This window comes from Corvus moneduloides, chromosome 13, assembly GCF_009650955.1.
Source record: "Corvus moneduloides isolate bCorMon1 chromosome 13, bCorMon1.pri, whole genome shotgun sequence".
Lineage (NCBI taxonomy): Eukaryota > Metazoa > Chordata > Aves > Passeriformes > Corvidae > Corvus > Corvus moneduloides.
Genome location: NC_045488.1, coordinates 17,765,780 through 17,784,252, shown reverse-complemented (window position 1 = coordinate 17,784,252; position 18,473 = coordinate 17,765,780). Strand labels below are relative to the sequence as shown.

At 41.1% G+C, this 18,473-nt stretch overlaps 2 protein-coding genes across 10 annotated transcripts in view; one reads left to right on the top strand and one right to left on the bottom strand.

Moving 5' to 3' along the window:
* Positions 1-18,473, bottom strand: part of TMEM266 (transmembrane protein 266) — an 84,969-nt gene that overhangs the window by 47,391 nt on the left and 19,105 nt on the right. For 4 of the 9 annotated variants that reach the window (XM_032123239.1, XM_032123236.1, XM_032123238.1 and 1 more), the window contains exons 2-6: positions 12,485-12,637; positions 11,899-12,013; positions 11,274-11,374; positions 10,182-10,288; positions 7,957-8,145 (exon numbers count right to left, since the gene is read on the bottom strand). In XM_032123239.1, the coding sequence (XP_031979130.1) occupies positions 7,957-8,145; positions 10,182-10,195 (203 nt within the window). In that variant the 5' untranslated portion in view covers positions 10,196-10,288; positions 11,274-11,374; positions 11,899-12,013; positions 12,485-12,637. Of the gene's footprint in view, positions 1-7,956; positions 8,146-10,181; positions 10,289-11,273; positions 11,375-11,898; positions 12,014-12,484; positions 12,655-18,473 lie in introns of those variants that run through there. The other 5 variants (XM_032123242.1, XM_032123241.1, XM_032123240.1 and 2 more) reach the window with 5 other exon arrangements.
* NRG4 (neuregulin 4) overlaps positions 12,635-18,473 on the top strand; it is a 51,013-nt gene continuing 45,174 nt past the window's right edge. Inside the window, exon 1 of the mRNA XM_032123251.1 lies at positions 12,635-12,710. The gene's annotated coding sequence lies outside the window, so the exon portion shown is untranslated. The remainder of the gene's footprint in view (positions 12,711-18,473) is intronic.

Below are 18,473 nucleotides of genomic sequence, written 5' to 3'. Positions count from 1 at the left end.
ACTATTTCAAGCCCCATGGCATTTCTTGGAAGACTCCTGCAAAACTCTGCTGCTCAAACGGCAAGAGATATTCCCCCCTTTTTTCTTCCTAAACTCACCCATGGCCAGTTTATACACAGTCATTCTTGTGCCAATATTGTTCTTGAGCTTGATTAGGTCTTTTCCCTAGTTGGCATTTTGTCCACGATGCATTATACACAGTAATGGCAGCCACTTCTGTAATTTAATTAAAGCCCATGCTTTTTGTAGAACAGACCCTCAGTTTCTGTAACTATCCTAGCAGCCTCTTCTGCATGTGAATACAGACAACTGGAGCCACAGATAATATTTTGGAATAGGTTTAATTAATTACATGAATGCTTCCCAGCTCTATTTGAAGTACTTGAAGCTTTCTAGGATCATTTGTGCTTTCTTTATAGGTGTATATTACACCCTTTGCTCACAGACATCCTGTGATTACCTGGCCTTCTACTCCTCACACTAGAAAATTGCTTATTAGGTTTTTCCTTTTTATGTTAAGATCTTTAGTGAAATATTAACGTCAGCCTCAAAAACTCTCTTTAAGAAACATAAGAGCAGCCATACCAGAATACACTGAACAAAGGCTTGGCAACCTGTCTCCAACAGTGGTCATGAGCAGATGTCTCCAGATGACTAAGAACATAGCAAACATATAAATCCTTCCCCTTAACATTTTCACAGCATCCAATTCTTTACCATTTGGTCACTTCCTGAGACAGATGTGTTTTCTCACATTGTACTTAGTAACCTTCAATGAATTTTGTTTCCGCAAACCCGTCCAACCTCCCATTGGGGGGATAAGCTACTCTCAGCCACACATCCTTCAGAAAGTATCTTCAGGCATCTACTGCCCTCTGTGCCAAGAGCAAACTCTTTTTGTTTCTTTGGAACTGGGCCTTAATCTATTAAGGTACCTTAGAGACTGTATTTGGAGGGGGTGTGTGGGTGTCAAACCTGTTTTAACCTCTCTGTGTCACAGACTTTGTAATATCAATCAAATCTCAGTCAGCCTTCTTTTCCAGACTGCAGAGTTCTAGTTTACGTAGTAATCTCCAATGGAAGTTGTAGCACATCTTTGATCACTGTTTTCCTTTGATTCTTTTCCAGTTCTTTTATATCTACCATATCCTTTTTGACAGGGAGCAGAACTGCACTCGTGTTCAAGACGTGGGCAAAGCCTGGATATACAGAGAGGCACAACAGCACAACACCTCTCTTTTATTCTCTGCTCCTTTTCCTAAGCAATCCTAAGATCTGATTTGCTTTTAGATTGCTGCTCAGCATTTAGCTGATTTTTTTTACAGACCTGCCTTTCAGACAAATATTCCTCTTTTCCACATTTCCCCTTTGTCCCATTGCTTACCCATATTTCAAATTTTGCCCCCAAGCCATATCTTCCCCAATTTAGACAATTAATTCCAGTGTCAAGCCAGACAAATTAGACCCATGTAATTTCCAGTCTCCAGTAAAGAGCTCTGCAAACAGTGATCTGTGGGCTACAATTGCTACATTTCTACCCACAAAAATTACCTGGGAAAAGCAAGTTCTCTTGGAAAAATACAGAAATATCTCCAAACCGAAAAAAGTCTTAAAATCACTGAGCTAGAAAATTAATTCTTTGTCTTACTTACAGTACTGCTCTCTCTACCAATTGATAAAAGACATGGGAGGGACACACTCAAAGCACTTAGGTACTGGGATAAACACAGTAATGAGTTATTCTGGGAAACAAAATTTACAAAACGAAACACTTAAAAGGCTGTGTACAGAAACAGAAATTTCTACATCACTGAATACCCCTGTAACATAGCCCAAAATTTCATGTTTTCTCTGCTGAAGAGCTGGGCACCTCAAAGGTTCTGTTGAGCTGAATGGTCCTTTTCTGCTGCAGTGCAGGTCTGCTGGGACCACAGCACAGAGATAGCAGTGATATAGTACTGCACAAAGAACACATCAGCACTACAGTCTCATTCACTGCATCCTCGTGTTAGGATTTTGCACCATCTTTCTGGATTCAGACTATGACTGGCAGCTAAAACTAAATTACAAGTCACTTTTGTAAATGCAAGGAGCTTGCTTGCTACATTAAATAGTTGTGCCCTCCAAAACCTTTGTACTTTGTCTTGGATTTGGACCTCATTATTCACCATGCACCCAGGATCTGCATGAGGTATACAAAACTTTTCAGAAAATGGACTATTTTTAATTATGCCACCAGATAAAGACAAGAAAAGCAGAAAACAAGAAAAATGTGAGCACTTGATCTAGTGAAGTTCCTTTAGATAAAGCACCTTTAAGCTTGTCATAGGTTAGCAAGCATAGTCCCAGAAGGGATGTCCTTGCTAAGGGGTGCTTACAGTTTCCTCTGGGAACTGATAGAACCTATCAGCTGGCCAGTTTGAATATGGACAATTCTCTAAGCCACTTAAAGTTGTGATCACCTCTGTTATCCACATTTAAGAATAGGCAAACTCCCCCTCCAAGCTCTCTCTCGTTTCCGGCGCTGGGACAGGTGGCTGCGGGCCCCGTGTGGGGGCCAGTGGGCCCGGCCAGGCCCTGCTTGGGCCAGGCCGGGCCGGGCCACGGCCATCCTGAAGCCATGGACCTGTTCCAGCCGTGGAACCCCCCCCACTGCCTTGCCGTGGGCAGCCGGAGCGGCTTGGCTCTCCCTCCTCTCCACTGCGATAAGAAAAATTCAACATTCCAGCTGCAAAGCTGCAAGGCCGAGGCGAGATTAACCCTTTTATTGCTGTGAAGAGCTGAAAACCTGAGGGAAGAGAGAGAGGAGATGCTTAAAGCTGAAATTCTGTTGTGAAGCTATGATATATCAGAGTATCCTGTTGTAATTTCATGAAGATATGGGGGGTGGAGTGTTCAACTCGTAAGCAGAAGCACCTGCGTTGAGATAGGCAGACGCTGACGCAGCTGTAATTTCATGAGAAGTTTGGACAGAGAGAGATGAACCAGATGAGGACTTTTGCTCCAAATGGGAAAGGAGAAAACCTCAGTCCCTAGAGATGCTCCCAGAGATAGTCCTAAAGATGAAGATGATGAAGACCCTTTGCTCCCAGGGAAGGAGAAGGGCCTCTGTTTTTGTTTCTGAACGGCTCAACCTTAAAATTGTACCCCAAAAAACTTCAAGAGTGGACCCTCGAAAGCAGTTGCGGGAAAAGCTGCAAGTCGGGGGAAAGGACTCACACGCAGGCAGAGAGACTCCTCTTCCTGAATGGACTGAACGATATTTGGAAGTGGGCGGCTGTCTCGTTGTGATAATGTTTTCATAGCATGAGCAAGAAGAGACTTCTCTTTCTAAATGGACTGAACAAGGTTATTATGGAAGTGGTGAACAGACTGAACATCTTAAGGGTTGTCTTTTCACATTGTCAGTGGGAGAAGGGAGGAAGGTGGGAGGAGGAGGAGAGTTCTGAAGGTGGTATAATTTTTTTTTCCTCTTTTTTTACGTCTGTTAATAAACTTCTTTATATTCTTTCAAGTTTGGTGCCTGTTTTGCATTTCTCCTGATTCTTATCTCACAGCAGATAAACAGTAATGAGTATTTTGGACCAAACCGGAACAGCTTTGTAGAGAGCACAAGTAAAATACCTCAAAAAGATCCAAGTAATATCTGAAAGATGAATACGAAAACCAAAATAATGGCATCTACTACTTGGTACAATTACAGAAGACAGACTGAAGGAACTGACATCTTTCTTTCCCAGGATGGCGGAATACATTCACCAGCAAGGTCTTGCAACCAGTTTAAAATGTGAACTCACAACTCTTCTCTGTGTTAATTTCTGCATCTCTGTAAATCTCTGTTCAGTTTTGGTTTCTCTTCTTTTCTCTCTCTCTCTCTCCTTATGGTTTTCTTTTTTTCAGATATTCCTACTATTTAATGCCCTTTCTAGCTGTGACCAAACAAATCTAAGGCTATGAAGAGATGATCATAAATTATTAAATTACAACAGCGTGACTATTTACAGCTAATGTCAAATGAGTCACATTAACTGTGTGAACTCACAAACATTACAGCTTTTGATGTAAAACACAGTATTTGAAAGCACCTTCATGTTTCAGATGTTTAACATTAAAACTCAAGAGCTGCAATTTAAAACAAATACAACAAATAATTTAAAAGTTGGTGTATATCTCTCCCCCCTTGTTTCTCAACCCCCAATAAATACAGATCTTTATCAAGAGAGAGGCTCATTGTCTATCTTCACACACACAAATATATAGTCTGTAGTGTAATTATCTGCAAATTTTTAAATAATTTATTGTGATTGATACCTCCTAACTGGAGCTTACAGAAAATATAGAAAGGAGAGCTTTTCCCTATCCATGTAATACTTTCATGCATGTTGACAATTTTTCTGCTATTCTCCATCACTTTTATTGGACTTGATGCAAAAAAAGCACTAAAGAGAAACTATTTTTTGAAAAACAGAATACTTGACTGGAAAAAAAAGAAATTAAGAGTGGCATTTAAAGCAACGTTAACATTTAAAAATCATCTCACCTTTCTGGGTGATTAGTCTCCTTAAAGAAATGTTGGCATACTCTTTTCCTGCAAACTGAGTTCAGTGCAGTCACAGCCTCCCCAGTAAATTCAGGACAACACATTTTGTGTTTTGTTTGAGGGTTTCAGGTAGAGCAGAACGGTTTTTCTTGCCTGATTACCCTTTCACTACTTACAGGTGGACATCAGGGACAGGCTTAATGTGCCTCTAATCTGAAGTCCTTTCTTTGTTGCTTAGCACAGTGATCAGCATTGTTACCTAAATTTCTGACAAAACCAGCTCAAACTGTCCACAAAATTCCTTCGACAACACCAACAGACAGGAACTGACTGCCATGAGAATTTGATCTGAAAAAGCAAAGACCTATCAAACTGCACAAAGTAAGACTTTTATTCCAGTATTATGGCCATAGGAATGCCAGCTTACATATGGTCTGTCCAACAAGTTAAAGCACACCAAAATTTTCTTTTTCCTTGTCCTGTGGGAGGGGTAGCTAGTGTGATGCCATCTCACAGTTTCCGGGCACACAAAGAGGGTTATGACCCACCTACTCCTGATTGCCTATTAATATCGGCTTTATTAAGAGAAACATTCCCTCAGATGAAACAAAAAGCTCCCCTAGGTAGCAATCAGGTCACATTTGTGCTTGGACCCTGAATACCTTGTAGCCTTTAAGAAGGAAAGATAGAGGAGAACCTTGTGTGCACCTTGAGGTACACACAACTAAACCGCTAAATCAGAAGACTCCTTTCCTGTGCTCTCGTTCATCTCTAGTCTGATGTCTCTCTTGCTGCTCCACGGAAGGAAATGAAGACTTACTGGTAAATGCCCAGAGTAACCAGGAACTAGTGACTGTGGACAATTATGCTGTCCAACAAGGTCATGGACAGATGTAGCTTGTAACAACTACCCAGTCTTGTCCAAGCACAGGGATGTGCCAGAGCCTTGCAATTAGAACAACTACAGCTTGGCTAGATCAGCTGCAAATCTAGAACAGAGCCACACATGCAGGTCCATGCAGGCTGGCACCTTCCCTGAAATTCTCTGGGAAATGCATATAGAAAGTAACACATGGAGTCTGCAACAAAAGGCAGACTTCCAGGGAAGGGAATCTTTTATACTCTCTAGCATCAGCAATATCTTCTGGTATCTCCACCTGCACTCTGTACAGCAGCACTGGGGTAACAGAGCCTCAGTTACAAAGATGGATGCTGGCAGAAACTACAGGGATTTTGACGTTTTCTGCCACCTCCTGTGCTGCCCTCCCCACATCCCCCTCTTCGAACATAAGGGAGATGTGGCTGCCAGTTCCTGTATCAAACTGATCTGACCCACCCTACCTCCTCACTCTGATTGAAGCCAGTCACAACTAACAAGGCCATGGGAAAGAAACTACACCATTCATAAAACTAGACATATTCCCAACCAAGCCAGGAGGTGGCACAGGGATAGTATTTTACTTCTGCTGCTGGGCTTCTGAAGCCCAGCTCTGCTCCTAAATTTCTCATGGCATCAGCTGCAGTGAATGCTTCTGAAAGGAAGAAGCCACCATTCCCACAAGGTGGCCGAACATACTCAGCCAAAATGCATTGGGATGCCCATACTTAAGCTTTGAACATACTTCAGAGCATTTACTCTATAGTTGGGAGATCTGGATGCTTATTTCCATTGAGACTGACAAAGCCACAAAAGAAGTCTGTGTGAAGGAAGAGATCTCTGCTGAAGAAAAGAATGACAAGCCTATTTCCATGCTTAAGACTGCAAAGCTGTTCAAAGGGTTACAGTTAGAGATCTGTGCCCTTTGGCACAGTGAAGAATTGAGTTTCATATCATAAAAATCTATAAAAATGCATATTTGAACTAAACTGGTATTGACTCAGCACCAAAATAGCCTGAGGGTTACACCTGCATACTCAAATTAATTTTCAAGTGCCTCTTTTGCTATGCAGGGTATTTTATGTTACAGTTGTACCATACTTATATAACCTACTCGAAATGTATTTCCCCTCGTTTGGAGTAACAACTTTTTGGAGAAGTCTCAAAAAGTCCAATTTGGAAAGAAATTAAAGGCAAGAGCCTTCCCCACATCTTGCTTCCTGACTACCACACAAAATACTTGCTGAGCTGAGATCAAGCAGGTCGCTGCTGATTACAGAGCACAGGTTAAAACACATTGAACTGTTAATAAATGGAGGCTTATCTAAAGTCTTTTAAAGTCTTCAGCAGTGAGCATTCTATACGGCTTACTGGGAAGTGCTCTCACTGGACCTTACTGTGTTCAGTGTGACACACAGGGAACAGCAGCCACAGAATCAGGAGGGCAGGCACCACCACTCACCTCATCTCTGTCCCAAGGGATGTTAAATACAGTGTTATCATTCCTGACAAATGCATCTTCTTGAAGACATCCAGCAATTGTACCTCTATCCCCCTCCTTCCCACACATACCAGCAGTCTACCCCAGCACTTTGCTGCCCTCACTAATCTCTGCTGCAATTCAAGCTTTTTAGTTCTTGTCCTAAACATCATGGAGATCAATAACAGGCTGTTCCCTTCCTTACAGAAGTCTCTTAGAAGCTCCCCTCAAAGTCTCTTCTCCATGTGAAACACAGTTATTTCAATCAGTACTCCACGGCAGGTTTTCTGAGCCTCTAATCATTCTCACTGCCTTCCTCTGGATTCTCTCCAGTTGACCCAAATCTTTCATAAAGAATTTAGTACAGCAGTCCACCTACAGCCACTTCAAGCCTGAACAAGGCATAAGGATGACTTCTAATGTCCTGTAGGACAACAATGCTACATAATCTGACACTGGGCTATGTTTGGGCAAATGCTATGAACTGATGAAGATCTTTTATTCCAGTAAACCTGGAACCACCGTTCTACAAAAACAGGAGCAGTATGCCTATACTGTGTCCATTATCAAAGACAACATTCTCACATAAGGAAATGACACAATTCAAATTACTGGCTGACACGTACACTGTCTGTCCTGGAATCAGCAGTACTAGATATTATCTCTCAGTCAGGAGATGTACAGCTATGTACAAGAATCACGGCAGTCAGCTCTCGTCATCCTGAAACACCTTTCTCAAGGAGCTTTCACCAGACCATTCTGCTTGTCTGACAGGGTAGGGTGTTTCATCTAGTTTTTCCTGAGATAAAGCTTCAAGGTCAAACAGTACTATGGTACTGTGGTCAAACAGTAGCTATGAACTACTTAAAATGATAAACAGCCGTAAAGCAGCCCAGATTAGCGATATTAGAAAAGGTCACTTCCATCCTGTGACAATGATTTTACATAGAGTTTGAGGACAACTGGCTACACTTCTCCAGCTCAAGATTTCCTGTTTTACAGGCCATGAAATTTCTGTAATCTAAAACTACACAACAAAAATCTGCCCTTTGTACTTACCCTTCTCTTTGGTACTCCTCATCCAAATTTGACAAAAGCTGGGACCCAGCCACAGACAGATCAAGTGCAGCTAAAGGTAGATCTCGATAAGCAAAATTAACAAGCTGCACAGGAGCAATGCTTTTGGTCTCTTCTTCCACTTGTTGGGAAATGATCTCAACTTCCGAAACACTGCCTTCAATTGTAGGCCTGAAAACGTAATAAACACACATATACACATAAAGAAATATAAATGATCAAGCAAGTAAAAGTAAGTTAGAGACAAGAATTTCATAGAATCCCAAAGAGCCTGCAACTTAAAAGGCCTCTACGAGGTCATTGAGGGAGGTGTTGTCATTAAAGAGACAGATCAAATCTCTCCAAACTTTAGTCGATTTCACTGTGATCAACAGACACCTCACAAAGGAGAACACTTCACTCCGCTGAATCTGCTTCAAAAGCACTAAATATAAATGGCTGTGTTATAAAAATACAGAAAAGATACATGAACCCAAAAGGAAAACATTTGTGCAAAACAGAAAGAAGGCATGTAACTATGCCAACTAAAGACTCACTGCTTGGTAAATTAGATCAGTGAGCAATGAACAGCTAGACTTATTAATTATACACAAATCAACTGTTAATTGAGGCAGTTTGACCTCTCTTCCACCGTAGATTTGAATACTGATTCAAATAGTTTTGATGGATGGCAGCTTTGTTACACTCACCCAAAAAGGATCATTCTGTTACACGTTATTTCAAAATAGTTCTGAAAGGGAACAATGATTCAGAAGAAGTATGGCCTCGTCCATAAAGATTATCTTCACTAACCTTATGCACAGCTTCTAAATCTGATCATGTATTCTTACAGCAGCCCACTAACACTAGTGGAAACTCCAGGCAGGGAAAAACAGTCTGACAATGTGTATGTCTCCCACATTTAGAACAAGATACTACTTCTGTAGGAACTTTATCCGCTACCATTACTAAGTGCATGCACAGGATGACTTGGCTGTAGGACACCGCTTGCACGTCAAGGGCTGATCTTTGCAGCACCCAGCAAAGCTGCTTGCCCTGTTTGATTCCAAGTAGGTGCAAGCACAAACTTCTCCAGCTTTCTTCCAGGGGGAGCCTGGTAACTTTGGAAGAAATCTCAGACTATAGTCAGAGGTTTTCAACAGCAGGTGTGAAGATACTCTTTTTCCATAGGGATATAGTTAAAAAGTTCTTAGAACCCTGTGCTATTTGACTGCAAAAATTGCATTGGTGATTTTATTTTAAAGCTTATTAAAATCTTCCAGCAATTTAAGAAACCTGATTAGTAGTTCCTTTATCTCCCCCAAAAAATAAGAGAATACTTTAGAAGACCACTTAACCGGTGTGTCTTGTATAAGGATGTAATTTAAGGATGTGGGTGAAGGAACTAAAATTCTATGTTGAAAGTTTCCATTGGTCAATCTCACCATTAGACTAATTCTTCCAGATGGAAGACATTACTCTTGAATTAAAAGGAATTAACTGCTGCCAGAATTACCCAAGAAAGTAAAATGCTGTTTTATGTAGAGTATTTGGTAGGCAAAGACTGCAGCTGTGTCATACTGTGGCAGAAAAAGGAGCTAAATGGAAGTACTATTTGAACAACCTAAAAGCTTTTATTTTATTCATGTGTAACTAATAACGGAAAGTAATGAGATTTTTAAATTTCCAACAGAACTGTATTCCTGTGTAAACAATCTGAAATCAGAAATCCAGAGGTAAAAGCTAATTTTAGCAAGAATTTTGATTTTCACCTTTAGTGCTATCCTGTGGGCATTTACCTTTTAAAGTCCAAGCTGGTTCAGTTTTGCATGAAAGAGCACACAGTGATCAAATTTCCAGTATCATAAAGGAAAAAGGAAATTAGTTGGTGCAACCTTCCCTCCCCAAACAGTATTGAGTTTCTGTATTCTTAGACTAAATGACAGATATATTCTGATTTGATTGAAAAGAAAAACAGACTTGTGCTGGCAGACAGCTTTGGTGGCAGGAAAAAGATTAAACAGATCTAAAAGTAACATAACATTCTAGCTTTCAGCCACTGCTGTTCGTAACACATCAGGCATGTGTTACAGCATCATTCACTTATCTTCTGTTAATTCACACTCTTTAGACAAATACAAAACCCTCCTGAAGTCACAACATCATTCTTCTCCAAGTAGCAGCCTGTTCCCTTTCATTTAAAGTAAGTTGTATCACATGGTACTTACTGAGGATTGGTCATGTTGGAGGATGCAACCAAATCAGCAGTGGTTCCAATATTTTAACTACTTCCAGCTGCTCTGCATAAAAGTTCTAGCCTTGCAAGATTAGGTCTCTGCAGAAGCAAAACAAAGTTATCTAAAACACAGCTGAAAGAAATCCAAAGGGCTACACTGATTTCTGTCATGCTGCAAATGTGTCTAATAGTTTAATTCCCCCCATGATTCTTTTTCAAAGTGTTTTTATTCCAGGTTAATTCCTCCATATTATGGAAGCTGTACAGTTACAGTGCATTTATTTTTACACACAGACACATACATAATTCCACAAGAACACAGGTCTTGCTGTAAACCACTAGATTGCTGAGAAAGATAACCAAGATCAGAGAGGGAAGCAGATTTTCAGAGAAAGCTCACGACTTCAGGAGCATAAATTCTATTGGAAAACAATTTTCTACAATTTTTTATACTTTCTAGACATGAGCATTAACATTGTCAATGACGTCCAGGGGTTTGTTCTCCATTTTCCAATTTGAACTGCTTCTGACTCCCTTTGCTACCTCAGGAAGTCTCTTCCAGAAATTAATTCATGTTGTCAAACATTCTAGATGGGCTGTTATCAGGACGGTATTTTGACCAACAAAACCCAGTAACACATTTGGAAAAGGCAAAATCTCCACTTGTGCTGTACCTGGAGCAATGCACGGCCACCAGAGAAAAAGAGGACAAGCCTGTGAGAATGAAACCTACCGATACACAGGTTTTGATAGCAGGAAAAATGAGGAATACCACACAACAAACAAAACCTCTTAAAAATCATGAGTGACCTTGTGAAGCTATTGTGAAGAGTATATGCTACATAATTTTAAAAAGTAACATAAAAACAGACTCTTATTTTGATTAAACAGAAATAAACATTGGCAAATTAGAATTATTTACAATAACACCGATGATCATGGAAAATGCTCTTATACTAAACTTTACCCTAGAGTCACTGACAGGCTGAATTGTTAGTCAAGTATTTACACTGGAGACATACAAATGTAGCTACATTAAGATCCTTAACAATCACTTGATACGAAGAAATAAAATTGAACTTACATCTTTTGTAGAGCCATTTCCAAGGCTTTACTTCATGTTTTATAATTTTACAAAAACGTATAATGGAGCCAATACATTTTCACATTTTCCAGATAATGTGCCTGGGTATGCAAGAAGAAAAGTTCTACATTGCGATCATCCTCCTCAGGTAGGTAAGTCAGCCAAAAGCAATTTAATTAGTCATATGAAGAGGACAACTTTAAAACAAAAGACTACACATACATTAGAAAGACACACACCCTCCATTTATTTGCAACCTTGTAATACTTCTAAAGACAGAGTAAGAAGTAAATGTTTTTCAGATAAAGCTTTGCTAATACAGCAGAAACTTGATTTGATATCCATGCAAGTATCAATAGGAGTCTATTCCCTGGCCTTTGTACTCCTTAAATTACTTTATTTACTATATCCCTAAGGCAGCAAAATACTGAAACATTTGCCTAAAATTACGAATATTTAAATCAAACAGAGGTTTCTGATAGCAATTGTTACACCTACCAGCACAACAAAACTAAAATATAAGACTCAGGCTTGTTTTGAAATGTTAGCTCCCTAACATCTCACTTTGAGTTGACATTTTTACAACACAAAACAACCCCAAACAATTTTGAATGAAAAACTTTACCCAAACCAGTTGTTTTAAGCACTCAGCGCGAGAAAATGGTCAAGAATGAGGTACTGTGCATCTGTCTTGTGAGACTGAGAAAACTGAGAATCCTGCTCGAACTGCATTTGCAGGCCTGGAGAATAAAAAGTATGTGGGCATACAGCTGATTTAGGAAATGGGAATAAGACTGATGGAAACTGGCCTTTGAAGACAGGCAAACATACATATGGAAGCTTCTCAATCTAGCAAAAACCTCACCATGTATTCGGGAGACAGCACAGTGCTGGTAACTCCAATCTCCCTCCCAAAGGAGACTTAGAAAACAAAACAGTGACAAAAACTGTACATCTAGATTTAAGAAATCAAATTTTTTTGGTTAACCCTAAGATTCTGAGGAAACAGGCCAGGACACAAACATTAAATATTTGTCCCTCCAGAACAGTCTCTTTTTTTCCCAAAGCTGGAAGCACATTTGTAATCATACAGAATTGTGTTTTACAACTCAACCGGGGCTCTGAACCGGATGTGACCAGTGACAGCAGCAATAAGCCAGGCCAGCTCCCTCCTACTGGAGCTGGCAGCTCTACAGGTAAAGTTTGCTCACCCCAGGCCTGAAGGAGCTGCTGGCAGGAGGGCAGCAGCTCTTCTGACAGCGCTGCTGGCTCCACAGGGAGCAGAGTCCAGCTTGCCGCAGCCGCAGGGATCGCTATCATGACACAAGGAGCTCACCGGGCTGAGACGAGCAACGCCGAGACACCTGAAAGGAGAGACAAGGACTCAACTCTCCAAAGGACTCAGTGCAACCTTCCTGAAAGAAAACGTGGCAAAACGTGAGTAATCTCTGGTAAAAATGACTAATGTATTAGCTAATCTAATGATTTGAAGAGACAAGTAGAGTTAGTAAGTGCAATAAGAGGACAAAAAAGATGTAATAGGTTGTGTATATGTATTTATCTATCTCCTAAATGGATTACTGTGATTCATGCTTCTGTCCAGGCTTTATATACAAGCAATAGAAATATCTTAACATATACTAGTATTCTGCAAAAACGTATTTTTTTACCATCCACTCCACCTCATCTATCTGTTTTTAACTTCCTTTCAAAAATCACATTTTATAGCAACATAAACCACTTGCAACTTCCACATGAAATTTCTGTGCAACTGAGTGGTGTTTAAAGGCAGCAGGGATCAGCAGGGAGATTTTATTCTTTTAAACTTATCTCTTACTTGTATTCCTACAGGATTTTCCTGTAGGCAAAGTGGAATGATGTTGCTCTTCTCCTGGCCACCAAAGATGGGCAAAGGGCAACTTTTGGGTATTCCATCCATCACCTGAGTGAAAATTTTTCCATACAGCCCTTTCCCCACCTAACACACTCAATGTTCAGTAGACAAAAAAGCTTTCTCTCTCATAGTCTCAACTGATGGAATTACTAACAGGTCCAGGGGTTTTGGCTTTTTTCCCCACTTTGAACTGAGAGTAGGCAGCACACAGTACATGCTGAGCTGCCACATGAGCATGGGCAATGCCTGTTCTCTGAGAGTTCAGCAGTTCTGTTCGTTCCGTGGTGTGTTTTCCAGGTGAGATGGCTGTACAAGGAGCACGGTTTCCAAAGTTTAACAGAAACAGTTTAGAAGGGAGATATAACCGAAAGGAAAGAATTGTCCCACTAGTTTCTAGTACAAGCTTTCAAGCAGTATAACAACCAGAAACATCCACTGGACTAAATGACTGACATCCTCTATGTACCAAGAGGACAGTGCAATCTGATGGGAAGTGTGTAAGTTTGCAGACTAGTAGACCAGCTTAAAATGTGTGGGATCACAGCTCAGATCTCAGCCAAGATGATTCAGCTCTTCACCCCTCTGCAATAGCTGAAGGAAGTTGTACCCCAATCACTGAGCTCTTTCTGAGGCAAGACCTTCAAAATACTTAAAACTACTGTCCTTGCCTTCCCAGCCCTTCAGCTTTGCTCTGTTCTCTGTACCCTTACTTACTACACATGCCAGTGCTCCCCAAAGCTTCTGTGAGGTGCCCTTGGGTTGACTATGATTTTTCACCCTCTCCTCTGCAGGGGCACTGGCAAGCACCTGCTTACAGCTCCCAGGCTGTGCAGGCCGGGCACTGGGGTCATGTGCTGCACTTGAGCAAAGGTTCGGGCTGCTGGCCTTGCCCAGCACACATCGCGCCTGAGTTAATTTGTTAATGTTTAGATGAACCTTCTATTGTCAGTCACCTCACCTTGGCTGGAGCTTGCTAATAGGAGATAAAATCCAGCTGAAACAACAAAAAGCATAGAACAGAGTTTGGAAAATGTATGCTAAAGCATAGCACATGGTGCACATACACTCTAAGTTAAAAGAAAAAAAAAGAAACCAAAACAAAGCTCCAAGAGCAAACTTAAAAAAAAAAAATCCATACTCCACTGGTGCATGAAAACTATGGCTTTTAGCATTGTTTAAGCACAGTCTTACAAAATATGTGTCACAATGTAGTGGGCCCAGTTGGGGGTGGGGAGTAGGAAGATGATTTAATTTAAGCCTTTTGCACCAAAGTCCCTACTAACTTGTACCCTATTCAGCTGAGCTGAAGTCAAGACAACATGATTCAGAGCTGTTTGCTGCACTTGCTTATATTCTGAGGCGTATTATCATGAAGCTGTAAGCTCCTGTACAAAATTCAGATGCTAACTGAAGTATCCAAGTTTGTGCCCTTACAAGGTAGCTACAAAACCAAATTCTGACATGTTCTTCTAATAAGCCCCCCAACAGCAGCTTAAGACACATGGACAGGCTCAGAGCTTGCATTCAAAGGAAATGCCACAGGCCCCACTTGAGGAGACACTGCTGCGGCTGCAATGTGGGGTTTTGGTGTTCTCACCAGCTCTGGCTCCTTCCTCTGCCCACACCCCATCCATTTAAAAAAAAAAAAGCAGGATGGCTTCCATGATACAGGTCATAGTACAGCTCCAAAAATAGCTGTGTCAGCAAAAGTGAGAGTACAGGGCAAGGCATTGTGCACAGAAACAAACCCCACAGAGCAGAAAGACACAAATACTGAAGGACAATGTGCAGAGCCTTGGCCATTGGCAATACTCAACTGGAGCAAAGACCCAGCATGAAATCATTGAAGAGACTGGGGAAAGGGTGCAAAGGAAGAGGGCTTCCATGGGGGTTTTTCTCCTTCTGTGTCACAATGGAGCTTTTTCCTCTGAATCTAGTCCACAACAAGAAATAGACTTTTGCTTCCTTTGTGCAAACAAGTCACATTCTTATTTCAGTCTATAACTTGAGAGCCTTATGCACTCTAAAGCTCAAATGCAAATGACGGCTACTCATGTGCCAGCTGAGCAATCCTAAGGAGGTCAGAGAGCTATTCAGAAAAACAGGAAGAAAAGGAATAATCTGAAATGAGAGTAATAACAGTAGGGGAAACATCTAAACAGACAGTAGCCCAGAAGCTTTCAAAGAGAAAGGGCAAGAGTGATTATGGGGTAACTGCATTTAGCTCTTGTGAATTAGCCCAGCCAAATTTTTTTGGTGATTAACACCACGGATATCATCCTGAGGATCACCAAAAACCTGATGTGATCACTCATTGCTACTACTGCAAGTTTCATTTCTCCAAGAACTGAAATTTCCAGGCTCCCTAGGATCACAACTGGTTTTGTCCTGAGAATTTTAATTAGCTCCAATCATCTGCATTTAGAAAGTTTTATTGGTCATGTATGCCAAAACTGTTCGCTTCAGGAATCCACCAACTTGTACATCTGAAGGGAAAAGCCTGACAAATCTGCAGGAGTGGTCCCAGCACTTCCCTGCTTTGCTTCAGGTTAAACAAAATTGGTTTTCTTTTTTCCCCAACGGGAAAAATCACAGGTTATGATATTAAAAAAAACTTCTTTTGATTAAACTGACCTAATGCCTTATTTAAGAGAAGAGCATGATAAAGTATTAGATTTGTCAAAAAAATATGAATGCTGAGGTGCAACACAGAAAACAAACAGCAAATTAACTTCCTTAATCTTTAACATTCCTATGCAGCATTCAAAAGAAAAGAGGCACAAGAGATGGAGCTTTTTATTGCAAGGAAGAAGGGACATTGAATTTTGCATCTTTTTCATGGAGGGATTGACAGCAAAGTTTTTAAATACACCACTTTTTTTAAAAAAAGGGGAAAAAAACCCCTTGATCACAGGAAAGATATTTAGATTGGGGGGGAAAAAACCCCATCAGGCATTCACTAATTAGGAAATGGCAGATTTGCACTTGCTCATGCAGTCATAATTCTATCCCCTTGTGGAATCATCCTATATGCTGAAATTAAGCAGAATGCTGTTCTAGGAAAAAAAGAGCATGTAATCATGTAACTAAAGACTCTCATTATTCCTAAGTGTAACTCACACTTTCTAGAGAGAAGTTTAGATGGGCCAAAAAAAAGAAAAATGATCTTGTGCACAATTACAATAAACTCTTCACAAGTGCAACATGATCACTGGTTGAATCCTGAACATTTCAGTACTGCAAATCTGGACTACAGAACAAATAACAGTAGCTGGAAGCAAGCCTTTAGAAGAGGACTAATCCAAAAGACTCTGAGGAGAGCCCACCCTCTTCCAAGGAGCTTGCAGGTGTGCAGCACATGGTACTTCCAGACCAAAAGAAACAGGAGGAGCTGCTCTGTTTGGGAAGGTTATGAAAAGACTCTGTTCATGCTCCTTTTTCCTTGTGCTCTCTCTTCACAGAGAACTGGGGAGGGAGGGCAGGGGTTGTGTAGCAGGTCTCCAGATAGGTTCTGGGCCCTGCAAATACTCCAGCATCAATACGCTTTCAACACAAGAGCTGCCCCACAGCTCCTCTGGGATCTCGTTCAGCTCATGCTACACAGTGCACACTGGCACTGCTGGAATTAATGGTTCTCATACACTCCCAACATTTTCCAGAAAAGGCAGAGGTCTGGCAGGTACTGCAGCAATCCACAGTGTCGCTAATTCAGAGGATGCCACGGGGCAGAGAAAAGGTATTCTCTGCACTGAGGGTCTTCTGCTTGAGGAATTTTAACACTATGGTAAATAATGAGAGTAATATGGATCTCAAAAGTGTGCAAAACCTGTCCATCTAAAAAGGCTACCCAAATATCAAGTTTGTTCTTAGCTCCTCAATAAACAACAGGCATTCATTCAGCCAGATTATTAATTTGATCTCTTTCTCTCTTGGAGTAATTCCAAGCATGCCATTTCCCTTTCCATTTTACAAACCACTCTCATTTAGCTGTAATAAATTGGTGATCCCAACAGCTATCTATAGTTTCTGCATGTGGTAGAAAAAGTCTCCACACCACAGGGTTCTTGAGTCCAGAGAACAAACAAAACAGAGCAATCACATAGCTAAAAGGCCCCTTGACAGATTTGTTCGGTCTTCAAAGTTTGGGCCTCCTTAGTCAGGGAGAGCCTAAAAGCAGGCTTAGTGTTTCCCATCAGGATTAGGCACAGGGCTGGCAGCTCACAGCATTTCACCGCGTGCCTGAACACCACCTGCTCTGCCTATGGCTGCAGCTGCTGCTGTGGGACCTTGGTTGGAATGTGAGGTCAAACCTGCACACACAGAGCAGCACCACCTGGGCCACACAGGGCTCCCAGGGAGATGATCCCTCTTTACAGCACAGCACAAGGATACGAACAGGGACCACGGGCTTGGATAAATGGCTCCAGCAGGATGCCGTGCGAATGCTGCTTCTGGGCTCACTGTTGGGAAGCTCAGGATTAGTTTGCTTTTGTAATGTGCCACTGCACATGCTGCTAGGAAAGAGACTGGCATCAACAGCTCCACTGGACTGAAAACATCTGGCTTTTTCTGGTCTGGGAAACTAAATGACTCTGGGCTCAGTCAGCATATAGTCAGAAGATCGTTTGGACAAATTTCATAACACAGCCATTCCCCCCACAAGCTGTGGTTTTTTGTGTCACAAATTCTGTTTCTCAAAAGAAAAAAAACCAAAACCAACCAAAAAGCCCCCCTCAAACAAAGAAAAAAAACACCAAATGCCCCTCAAATCTCCCTTGGATTATATATTAAAATATTAAATTTGAAACCCAACGTTGGGTTTGTATTTGCTTGGCTAACAACAATTGCATTTCTGAATTTTAAATGTTTGGGGATGACACTAACCTAGTCAAGTTGTATTAAGCCAAATTATTACTACTGGAAGCAATTTAGTTTCAGAGAAGTTTGGACTTTTGCTTTCATGTGTCAAGAGTCAACTCTTGGATGTTGCTTTTAGCTCTTCTTTTCCTACTCCCTGGATCTGCAGTGAAAAGCCAAACCAGAAACGTGCACGGACATCTTTTTGTTTTCAAGCCAAGCAAGACCAGTCCAGCCACTTTTTAGAATAGTGAAGAAAAAAATACATACCCTTTTGAACATGCTAGAATGAATGTTTCTAGGTCTATATGGATACCTGGCAGGTCATCTCTGATTAGATTGGACTTTATCACACATGAACCTAATTTTTGCAGTCAGTTAATGGCTTTTGAGGCAAGAACAGAAGTCCATTTGAATCCAAGAGGAAATTTTATTTGGACAGAGCCAGA